The 12,126-nt window shown below is 36.0% G+C and overlaps 2 protein-coding genes across 3 annotated transcripts in view; both read left to right on the top strand.

Moving 5' to 3' along the window:
• The window catches only part of DACH1 (dachshund family transcription factor 1), a 405,237-nt gene that overhangs the window by 133,870 nt on the left and 259,241 nt on the right, over window positions 1–12,126 (top strand). The gene's annotated exons all lie outside the window — the stretch shown is intronic.
• Window positions 6,808–10,088, top strand: LOC118924035 (SWI/SNF-related matrix-associated actin-dependent regulator of chromatin subfamily A member 5-like). Its single transcript, XM_036908432.2, has one exon. It carries the CDS (start codon window positions 6,887–6,889, stop codon window positions 9,872–9,874), a length of 2,988 nt encoding a protein of 995 aa, XP_036764327.2. The 5' UTR covers window positions 6,808–6,886; the 3' UTR covers window positions 9,875–10,088.

The raw sequence follows: 12,126 nt of genomic DNA, 5'->3' as shown, positions 1-12,126 counted from the left end.
ATCCCGATCTTTTATATGGATGGCAAAGCATTGATGAAGACGAAATGTAGACATGTGTGTCACACCCTTGGCTGCCGTGTAATCCTTACATCAAGGACTAGTTATCAGGCGAAGGATTCATATTTCATTAAAATACAGATAGTATTCTTTATAGAGTTAGAAAACTTAAACACTGTGGAGTGCTTTGGAATTTTAAATGAATGGTTTCCATTTATATTAAATTTTAATTTACTTAGTCAAACATTTGTTAAACATGATTTTTGAGCTGAGCCTTGAACCAGACCAGACGTTATGGCTGAAAATAGGGCAGCAAGGTGTGTCTCTTGCCTGAGAGAGAATGTCTCGTATTTGGAGGATGGAAGAGGGTACCGTGCAGAGGAAAAGATTTAAGACTTAATAAGGGAGCTTACAAATAAATATTACTGATAGGTCAGTAGAACCCAAACTTCTCATGCTGTCAGCCTCTCAGAGTGTATTGTTTCCTTTCTTCACCTTCCATACTGAAACCCAGCCACACTGGATGCACTTTTAAGTTTCCTCAGACCAAGATTGTTCCATGTTAGAGCCTTTGCTGTTTGCAAAAAAATAAAAAAATAAAAATCTGTTTGCCTGGACCATTTTCCTGTCTTATTCCCATAGCTGGTAACTTCTTAATATTCAAAGCCTCACCTTTTTAAGAAGTCTTCCCTGAAGGCACCATTTTAACCATCTATTCATCTATTTGATTTTTGTCTTTCTCTGCCCCAAACCTTCCCCCATACATAATACATTTTTAATAGATGGTGAATGAATGAAGAACAAGGACAAATGCAGGAAAGAAATGTGGAAACAGTCAGTATAACTCAGTGAGGCTTCTTGGGCAGTCACTTTTTAAATCCATTTTTGATGGAAGGAGAGATTATCACTCCCTCAACCCAAAAGCCAAATATAGGTAAAGGCATAATACATACAAAGCCTGGAGGCTGTGAGGCCAGTATAGAAAATACTGGGCAGTTTTGACTTCTGAAACAGAATCTATCCATTTAACTAATCACAACAAATAATTTTGGGGTGCCTATTCTGTATGCATGACATGGTGATTTGAACTCACTTGTAATCCGTTGGTGAGAATTTGAGGCATAAAGTTTGTAAAGGGGCCAAAAGACCAAGAGGCTTGGAGATACTACAGTAAGACATGGGAGCTGAGGTGTTCCTTGAGCAGCAAATCCTATGATGAAAAAGGGCATTCTAATATAATAAAGTCTAATAATAAAGTCAAAGGCAACCTTTCAAAGGTGGCCTGCAAAGGTTTCATTTATTCTTCTTCTTAAGGAATAGCACCAGTGGTTACATTCTCACAGAAGAAGGAGCCTCTTTTAAATGCAAATACTCATAATTTAAGCTTTTAACCTTAATTATCAATTAAATTCCTGCAAGGTTTAGTTGATTGTGGAAAGAAAAATACTGACAAGTGTGGTTGGCTGAGGTGATGGGTTTAAGTATCAGGGGGAGGAGTAAGAGTGGTAACAAGAAAGCAAGCTCCACGGAAAGGGGAGGCAGGGGGGCTGCCAGGGCATAATTTTCCTAAAGCTCGCCCTGACTGTTAATTCGGAATCATCTTGCTTGATGATCTTATTCTAAAAGCAATGGGTAAGATGGTTAGTACTTGGGAGTGTTGACAGAACAGTCAGTTATCAGAATAACATAAGGCCCTAAGGAAATAAGCACCTAATTAATGAAATAGCAAATGAAATGAAAAGGAAATCATATATTTGAATACATACCGACTGGACTAGGCAAGAGAGTGTGTTGCAGTGAAGGGACTAATAGAATTTCAGATTAGAAAGAGGCCTCAGCAGTGAGTGAACTGAAACCTGTACCAGATGCCAATGTGTGTCTTACAGAATTGCTGTTAAGTTGGAAAACGTGTCCAACTTCTGCTTGACCTCGGAAGGGGCAAGGTTCTCAGAGGAAGATAATATTTTGCCTCTGACTCTCAACAGGCCCCTTCCATATGTTTGGCCCAAACGCTTTTCCCTTTATCGTTGAGCTCAGAAGTGAAAGGAATAAATTTAATCTGCCTTTTATTTGATTTCTTTATTAAATGTTTTAATGTTCCTATTCTGTTCTAATCTCCTTTCGAAGCTTTTATTGTCCATATTATCTTTTCCCTCTTGTTCTGGATTTTGAGCCCTTTCAAGCCTGTGTTTGTTCTCTTCTGATGTATACTAAGTATTCAATGATGTTTCTCAAACATCAGGGTGGAGACTCAGCAGTCCTGACAGCAACTGAACAGCCAGAAGGACTTGCCCTCCCTGGTTCCAGTTACTCTGATGAACACTTACCATTATACTTGATTTCTGGGTTTTTTATTTGTTGTTTAAGAGTGTTTTTGGATGAGTAATTCCAAATTTTTTTGGTTGAAGAAAGGAAAGGAATGTTAGATCTAAAAATCTTCCTGAAAATTATGAGCTTAATAATTAATATGGCAAGACTCAAATATAGGTGCTTTCAAAGGGCTACAGACATTGCAGCTTTTCTGTAGGAAAAGCTGAAGGAAACTAGGCTTTTTTCCACTGACTTCATATTTCTCTTTCCCTGAAAGTTGTCATGAAATGCACTGTTTAAATTGTGACTAAGAAACCCTTGAATGCAATTTAATGAACATGCATAAAAAAGTACAAATGAGAAATAAACCTAAGAGAAGGAGTGATACCTGAGCACAGGCTAATAGAAATGAAATATTTATAACTCTAGGCTTTCTTTCTTAGAAACTAAATGCCAGGCAGAGAGACAGAATGAATGTGTGTGTGTGTGTGTGTGTGTGTGTGTGTGTGTGTGTGTGTGTGTGTGTGTGTGTGTGTGATTACTTATACAATCTGAAAGACTGTGTTTTCATTTCTGGTCATCACCTTAGCAAACTAATCAATGAGGCATGAACTGCTATCTGCAATGAAAGAAATGAAAAATAAACCAGAGATAATCCCTCAGTTAAAAGGTTATTCTGTGTGATAAAAGCTATTTTGTTAATTTATTTACTTACTGGTACAGTGAGATAAAGTGAAAGTACAATTAGGGAATTCTTCTTGAAAGGATTTAAAGGGCAATGATAACTTAATATTTTGTATTATTTGATCAACACTTAAGAGAATTTTTAAACTAAAATTTTTGTAGCACATAATATTCTGCATCATTTAGCTTTAGTTTATTTTGTATTTTAAATTTTGTATGTATTCACATTAATATAATTGATTTTTCATTAGAAGTCTTTAGATGAATCCTTAACATTTTATATTATGTCTCTAATTTAATGAAGGATGGTTCTTTTTTGGAAGGCTTCTTGAATTTTAATATTTTCTGTTAACTTCATGCATGATATATAGTTTTTTTTTGGAAGTTATTAATTTGTTCTTGCTCCAGCTAATTTATCCAGCAGATACAGTGTTAATTTTCTGTTAGTTACCAGACTGTGTTGAATTCTAGAGAAACAGAAATAAATAGAACATAGCTATTGCATTTAAAGGCTTTGTGTGCCTACACAAAAATGATATATACATTATTATATTACCACGGTAGGTATTATAATACAGTCCATGGTATGGAAGTGGATGGAAGTTGGTGAGCCACATGTACCTAGGGAGATTAGGGAAGGAATTGATATGAATTGGCTTAGGGGTTCTCTCATGGACAATTGAAGGAAAGGGCATTCCAGGCAGAAGGATTAGCATCTGTAAAGCATGGATATATGAAAATAATTAGGTACTGAGTGAGGGTGGGAAAGTTTTGAGAAGTTATACTGGAAAGGAATTGAGGCATTTGCTTGTAAAGGGTCTTGAATGCTATGATAAGAAATTTGGTGAGCTTTGGAAGATTTGCAGAGTTTATGGAAGGTGCTGGAATGTTATTTCTGTATAGATGACTCAGGTAAGTAGACTACAGGAACGGAAGGGAAAGGACCTAAGATAAGGCAGGAACAATGTGAATGAAGAGAGTGAGATGAAAAATATCACAGGTAGAATCAAAAGGAGCTGGTGACCATTGAGCTGAGAAGTAGAAAATACACTAAAGAGAAGAAGGAATTGGGGTGACCCTGGGTCTGGCTTTGGCAGTGGACACAGAATGGTTTATTAACAGATACATTTCTTACAATAGGTGATGAGGTGCAGGTTTGGAGTGCAGAGCACCCTAAACATTTACTTTTGACATACTGAATTTGAAGTGCTTGTGAAATATCCAGATATTCAGTACACCAATGGAAAAATGGTGTTTAGAATTCAAGGGGAAAAGGAAAACACTACTTCCAATTTCCCAGAAGTTTGTTTTAATCATCGATGAATTAGACTTCGATTTCATTTCTAAGCCAATTTAGAAGTTATTTCAGGGTACTAAGTTTTCTATTTAATAACTAGAATATTTGTTACTTTGTAAAAAATATGTTCAAAGAAAGTTATTCTTTAGAGCTCATTAATTATCCCACTAGACTGAAGGTTGTGTTTTTATTTATATAGTTTGTTTGATAATCCTTTTCTCACTGGAAAATACTCTTCACTTACATATTTTGTTTTTACCAATTGATAGATATTGACAGCTATTAAAATTCCTGTGTAATGTCTACTCAGTGAAATCGGGCAGGTAAGGAGGAAGAATAGTAACATTAAGGTAGAAATGGGATGAAGATGATGACACAAATATAAGAAGCTGCATTCTTAAATCTGAAAAACGAACTCTTGGAAGTCACAAAATATGCTGAGCTTTTCCCTTTGTTTGCATAGTTCACATTCTTCTTATCTGATGCTATTAGCTTCTTTGGCTATTTTATTTCTGATTTAAACATTTTACCTGCCACAGCATCACTTGAACGTGTTAGGAAAGGGAAGATGTGGCTTACCAAAGGTTAAGTGGCTTGCCAAGGTCACACATTTAATACACGGCAGTTTCTGTCTTTTGATGCTGGAGCAAGTGATCTATTGTCTCTTATTTGGAGACACCATGTTATAATGAAATAAGCACAGGCTTTGAAGTCAGAGATACATGGGTCTGACATGAAGATCTGGAATTCCTGAGTCTGCTGTTGGGTCAGTCAGCTCAAATGTCATCATTGGAGGAATGGAGATAATAATATGTGCCTTCTAGGAATGTTAGAAGTTAAATGAGATGAGATATGCTACTCACCTGGTGCACAGTGAGTGTCCTGCTTATATTAGCTTTCCCTTCTTCATCAGCAAATTCAATCTTAACTCCTGATGTTCTCAAACTGGGAGAAAAGATAATTCATGAATCCACTATCATGACCTCAAAAGTTAGACAATTATTAGGCCTGCAGTCCCTCTGCCCACTTCTTTTCTTAGCTCTGTAGGCTTATTTCTATCCTTTCTATTTTATAATACACTTTAAAAATTTTAATCTCCCTGATTGATGCCCTTGAAGATAGGCTTCTTAAACATTGAATTAGAATTGAACCTGCACTTTTAGTGGTATTATTCATATTACTATTTGGAAAGTCAGTTTAAGGAAAGTGGAATAGAAATATTAACCTGTGTTTTCATAAGGAATCATATATATATTTAATCAATTGGAATAGATCTCTTACTGTATTTAGAGTGACCACCTCTAAAGTGTATATATTACTACACTTAAGCACATAATACCTACACAAGTGGGTCTCAACTAGCAGTTGACTTACTTGAACCAGTAAAAGTGTGAAAAAAAGTTGTTCTAAATTTTGTTTTATTTTTCAAAAAATGATTGTTATATTATTCTGGAAAATTATCCTTTAGGAACAACTGTGTTTACAATGGCTAATGAACTGGACTTTCTAGAACAGTCCCTATCTCCTCATTCAGTTAATATTTTCTGAACCCCTCTTATGTGTTGGGGACAATTTTGAGTCCTTCTCATTGGTATGCTGACACCTCTTGTTACTATCACAAAGACCTCATCCATGTGATGTACCAGTATTACTGGAACTATTGAAACTGTTTCTATGAAAGTATACTATAAAATCCATAGGGGATAATATTCAGGAAGAAATAATATAATGTAGTCACTATTTTAGCATTGCTGTTAACATTTGAAAATAATGAATAATAGTCATATGTATGCTTTTTATTTAAGTATCTGTATAGACATTTTGAGAGGGTGTCAAGTAATGATAGAATAACTTCCCTTTATTATTATATCAACATTAATAAATTTTTGTATGTATTGTAGTTGAATAGTAGGAGATGAAAAAAGGCTGAACCTAACCTACTTCCCATAAGGCTTATTTGTGAATATTAGAAATTATATTTATCTCTTCACTTGTTTGTGGATATAGTCACTCCTAAAAAAACGATGTTGCCAAATTGCAAATTTTTGGAAACTGGATTTAAAACAGAAATGCCAATACCCTTTTGAATGGAAGTGGTGCAAATGGTATTACTGTAGTCCATCTATGCCTTATTTATCATGCTGTGGTTATAGAAATAACAAATAATTAATGGATTTAATCAACTATGTCTTCATACCTTACATTGCCCATAGAAGAAAATGAAAAAGAAATTTCTTAAGCCGTGTTACCTGTTACGACAGGTTGCCATAAGAATTAGTGAAATAGAAGCTGTAGCCCCGCGGAAGAGGAGGCCAACGTGAGAGGCCAGGCTGCTGGGCCTGCCGCAGGCTCGTCGTGGAACCGCGGCGCAGGGGGCCTTCGCGCGGGGGGGCGGGGGGGGAGGGCGGGGGGGGGCGGGTTCTCGCGTCTCCATTGGCCGGTTGTGACGTGGCCGCCCAGGCCTCGGCCGTCTGCTCATCCCTGCCGGGCCCAGCCTCTGGCAGCGGCGTCTGACGCAGACGCAACAAAGGCGGCTCCGAAGGCGTCGTGGCTCAGACGGCCCCCTCCGCAGCCGGCGCGGGACCCGCGGACTCCGACATGGAGGAAATATTTGATGATGCATCTCCTGGAAAGCAAAAAGAAATCCAGGAGCCAGATCCTACTTACGAAGAAAAAATGCAAACTGACCGGGCAAATAGGTTTGAGTATTTATTAAAGCAAACAGAGCTGTTTGCACATTTCATTCAGCCTGCTGCTCAGAAGACTCAAACCTCACCTTTGAAAATGACACCAGGGCGCCAACGAATAAAAAAGGATAAGAAACAGAACTTGCTATCAGTAGGCAACTACCGACACGGTAGAACAGAGCAAGAGGAGGATGAAGAACTACTAACAGAAAGCTCCAAAGCAACCAACGTTTGCACTCGATTTGAAGACTCTCCATCATATGTGAAAGGGGGTAAACTGAGAGATTATCAGGTTCGAGGATTAAATTGGCTCATTTCTTTGTATGAGAATGGCATCAATGGTATCCTTGCAGATGAAATGGGTCTGGGAAAGACTCTTCAAACAATTTCTCTACTTGGGTATATGAAACACTATAGAAACATTCCTGGTCCTCATATGGTTTTGGTTCCTAAATCTACATTACACAACTGGATGAGTGAATTCAAGAGATGGGTACCAACACTTAGGTCTGTTTGTTTGATAGGAGATAAAGAACAAAGAGCTGCTTTTGTCAGGGACGTTTTATTACCAGGAGAATGGGATGTATGTGTAACATCTTATGAAATGCTTATAAAAGAGAAGTCCGTTTTCAAAAAGTTTAATTGGAGGTACTTAGTTATAGATGAAGCTCACAGAATCAAAAATGAAAAGTCTAAGTTATCAGAAATAGTGAGGGAATTCAAGACTACAAATCGATTATTATTAACTGGAACACCTCTTCAAAACAACTTGCATGAGCTCTGGTCAATTCTTAATTTTTTGTTGCCAGATGTCTTTAATTCAGCTGATGACTTTGATTCCTGGTTTGATACAAATAATTGCCTTGGGGATCAAAAGCTAGTTGAAAGGCTTCATATGGTATTGCGCCCATTCCTCCTTCGAAGAATTAAAGCTGATGTTGAAAAGAGTTTGCCTCCAAAGAAGGAAGTAAAAATCTATGTGGGTCTCAGCAAAATGCAGAGGGAATGGTATACTCGGATATTAATGAAGGATATAGATATACTAAACTCTGCAGGGAAGATGGACAAAATGAGGTTATCGAACATCCTGATGCAGTTGAGGAAATGCTGTAATCATCCATATCTCTTTGATGGAGCTGAACCTGGTCCACCTTATACCACAGATATGCATCTAGTTACCAACAGTGGCAAAATGGTGGTATTAGACAAGCTGCTCCCTAAATTAAAAGAACAAGGTTCACGAGTACTAATCTTCAGTCAAATGACAAGGGTGCTGGATATTCTGGAAGATTATTGTATGTGGAGAAATTATGAGTACTGCAGATTAGATGGGCAGACACCCCATGATGAGAGACAAGAGTCCATCAGTGCATACAATGAACCAAACAGCACAAAGTTTGTGTTCATGTTAAGCACGCATGCTGGTGGTCTTGGCATCAATCTTGTTACTGCTGATGTAGTAATTTTGTATGATTCGGATTGGAATCCCCAAGTAGATCTCCAGGCTATGGACCGAGCACATAGAATTGGACAAACCAAGACAGTCAGAGTGTTCCGCTTTATAACTGATAACACTGTAGAAGAAAGAATAGTGGAACGTGCTGAGATGAAACTCAGACTGGATTCAATAGTCATTCAACAAGGAAGACTTGGGGATCAGAATCTGAACAAAATTGGCAAAGATGAAATGCTTCAAATGATCAGACATGGAGCAACGCATGTATTTGCTTCAAAGGAAAGTGAGATTACTGATGAAGATATTGATGGTATTTTGGAAAGAGGTGCAAAGAAGACTGCAGAGATGAATGAAAAACTCTCCAAGATGGGTGAAAGCTCACTTAGAAACTTTACAATGGATACAGAATCGAGTGTTTATAACTTTGAAGGAGAAGATTATAGAGAAAAACAAAAGATTGCTTTCACAGAGTGGATTGAACCACCTAAAAGAAAAAGAAAAGCCAACTATGCTGTTGATGCCTATTTCAGGAAAGCTCTTCGTGTCAGTGAACCTAAAACACCAAAGACTCCTCGACCTCCAAAACAACCCAATGTTCAGGATTTCCAGTTTTTTCCTCCACGTTTGTTTGAATTACTGGAAAAAGAAATTCTATATTACAGAAAAACTGTTGCGTACAAGGTGCCTCAAAATCCTGATCTACCAAATGCAGCACAAGGACAAAAAGAAGAAAAGATTAAAATTGATGAAGCTGAACCCCTAAATGATGAAGAATTAGAAGAAAAAGAGAAGCTTCTAACACAGGGATTTACCAATTGGAATAAGAGAGATTTTAATCAGTTTATCAAAGCTAATGAGAAGTGGGGTCGTGATGATATTGAAAATATAGCAAGAGAAGTAGAAGGAAAAACTCCAGAAGAAGTTATTGAATACTCAGCTGTGTTCTGGGAAAGATGCAATGAACTCCAAGACATACAGAAGATTATGGCTCAGATTGAAAGGGGAGAGGCAAGAATTCAAAGAAGAATTAGTATCAAAAAAGCACTTGACACAAAGATTGGACGGTACAAAGCACCTTTCCATCAGCTGAGAATATCATATGGTACTAACAAAGGAAAAATCTATACTGAGGAAGAGGATTGTTTTCTGATCTGCATGCTGCACAAACTTGGATTTGACAAAGAAAATGTTTATGATGAATTACGACGGTGTGTTTGCAACTCTCCACAGTTCAGATTTGACTGGTTTCTTAAGTCCAGAACAGCAATGGAGCTCCAGAAGAGATGTAACACCTTAATTACCTTGATTGAAAGAGAAAACATGGAACTAGAAGAAAAAGAGAAGGCAGAGGAAAAGAAAAGAGGACCAAAGCCTTCAACTCAGAAACGTAAAATGGATGGAGCACCTGATGGTGGAGGAAGGAAAAAGAAGCTGAAACTATGAATACATATTTGTTTCATAATCACTAACTTTAAACTAGTAGTTCTTTAATTTACGGGTCTTCATAAGATGTACTGTACAATGCTCAATTAGGTAATTCAGAGACATCAGGTTCATCTGTTTATTGAGCTAGAAACAGTATGTATTTTCACTTTTTTAAATGTAACAGCTGTGCTCAAATTTTTTTTTATCATTAACACTTGAAGTAATAAAACAGGCTTCATTTATTAAAAAAAAAGAATTAGTGAAATGAATTGGTTAAATATAACATCATCTAAATCTATAATGATTTAGATTTTAAATCATTTGTTCATGAATAATCCATCTAGGAGCTTTTTTGTGTGTGTGGGATTTAGGCCTTATCTGCAAATAAACTTTGGTATTGATATAATCATAAGAGAACAATAATATATTTCTGTAGTCTACCATTTAGTCCATGTTTTATGCACGTTTAGACTATTGAATTAATCTCTAAAACAATAGAAAGACATTCTTTACTAGAAATAGCTTGCTGTTGCTTTGGCTTTGTGGCAAACTGATATTAGGGAACATATATGGTTGTTGTTGAACCTGATTGCTTTAGCAGCCCTAGGGCTGATAGTATCAGGTTCCAGCTTGCCCTGCTGGGTCAATGTGGACCCAGGCCTTTAAAGAGAAAAGTTCAGGGAAAGTTCACTTCTATTGTTTCACCATGGTTACAAAACAGAAAGGGGAAGAAAAGAGAAGAAGAAAAGAAGAAATCTTGGGTTTGTGACCACTCGCTGCCATGAGTCCTTTACAGTGTTCTTTTTATTTTTGTCAATTAAACATTGCAACAGAGAGAATTAAAATTTACGGTAGTCTATGATGAATACAAGACAGAATACACTAGATTATTACTTGTATGTAATCCCCAGATATGTTCCATGACTGGTGGTGTCTTTGCATCAAGTGTTAGACTAATTTAATTTCATTTAAAGTATTATTTTAATTTTTCCATAGAAAAAAATTAAAAACTTGAAGGTTGTTGTGATATGAAAGGTTTGTTGATTTTGGAGGGCAAGGGGAATAACTTATTAAAAGTAATTTAGCTTTGATTAAATTTAGTGAAATAAGGTGTTATTTTAACTTAAAGAGAGATATTATAATTTATTATTCAATTCTGGCTATAAACTAAGGAAACATTTTCACTAAAAACTTTTTTTTACCTTATATGTTAGAGGTTGTGGTATGTAAGGACCAGCATGGCCTTACTTGGAGCACCTTCTGAATATCTTTGAAGGTAGGTAAAAATTCAAAGAAGTTCAAAATCCTAAGTCTAGGCTTTATTTGCGAGTTGTGGAAATTTTGTTCTAAAAATATTTACCAAGTGCTAGTTCTAGGAAGGTCAATGTAATCTAGTTTTTTGCACATTTTGTTTTCTGAGTCTAAAAATCTTATGGTTAAAACAATACAGTTGGCAGTTCTTTTATTTTAAAAATGATCATTTTAATGATACCTATAGTATGGAACATTAACTGCATAAATCCGCCATAATCACTGCCTGATGATATTTCAATCTAATTTTTGCCTAAATTTTATTTTTAACATGAATTTATATTTTCAAAACAAGTTTCAGAAGTTCTAAGGAAAGAGCAGCTTTATTTTCTGAAAAGTGTGATTTATTTAAGAATATATATTCAAAAGTACATGTATTAGATATTTCTTCAAGTAAAGATGTCATGGGTCATTTTATAATTTCTATAGTTACATTAAAAATACTGTTTTAATTGCTATTTGTCCTGCATGGCAAAAATTAGCTTCCAGAGGTGAGAAATGAAGACAGGGAGTTAGAAAGAATAAAGAATAAAGATAAGGAGCAAGATGAAACTTTATAACTTTTTGGAATGACAGTATCTCTGCTATATGCTCATTTGTTTATTGATCCTTTGCTGCTTTGATTAAGATAATTTATTTTCCTTTAAGGCATCTGTGCCAAACACAAAACTGAACTTTTTCATGATTTAAATGGAGAGTGGTGAAGGAAAAGGGAGAGATTTAAGTGTCTGCTCAAAGTAATCACAGTATAGAAAGTACCGAATTACATTTTGCATTATCAGTTTTATAATTTCACTTACATTACATAAAAAAATATTTCTGCAACTCTTCATAATGCTTGCTCATATTTGCAATATCACCTAGAAATGATAAAATTATAAATTGTTTCTATACTTATTATTTTACCATCTAAAGGATAGTTTTTAAAAAAATTTAATTCTTGCTATTTTTCCAAATGA

This window comes from Manis pentadactyla, chromosome 17 (genome assembly GCF_030020395.1).
Source record: "Manis pentadactyla isolate mManPen7 chromosome 17, mManPen7.hap1, whole genome shotgun sequence".
Lineage (NCBI taxonomy): Eukaryota > Metazoa > Chordata > Mammalia > Pholidota > Manidae > Manis > Manis pentadactyla.
Note: the sequence above shows the minus strand (reverse complement) of the source record. Positions and strands in the feature narration are given on the sequence as shown.

Coding starts and splice junctions, on each gene's coding strand:
- LOC118924035 (XM_036908432.2), top strand. CDS start 6,887: ATGGAGGAAATATTTGATGATGCATCTCCTGGAAAGCAAAAAGAAATC.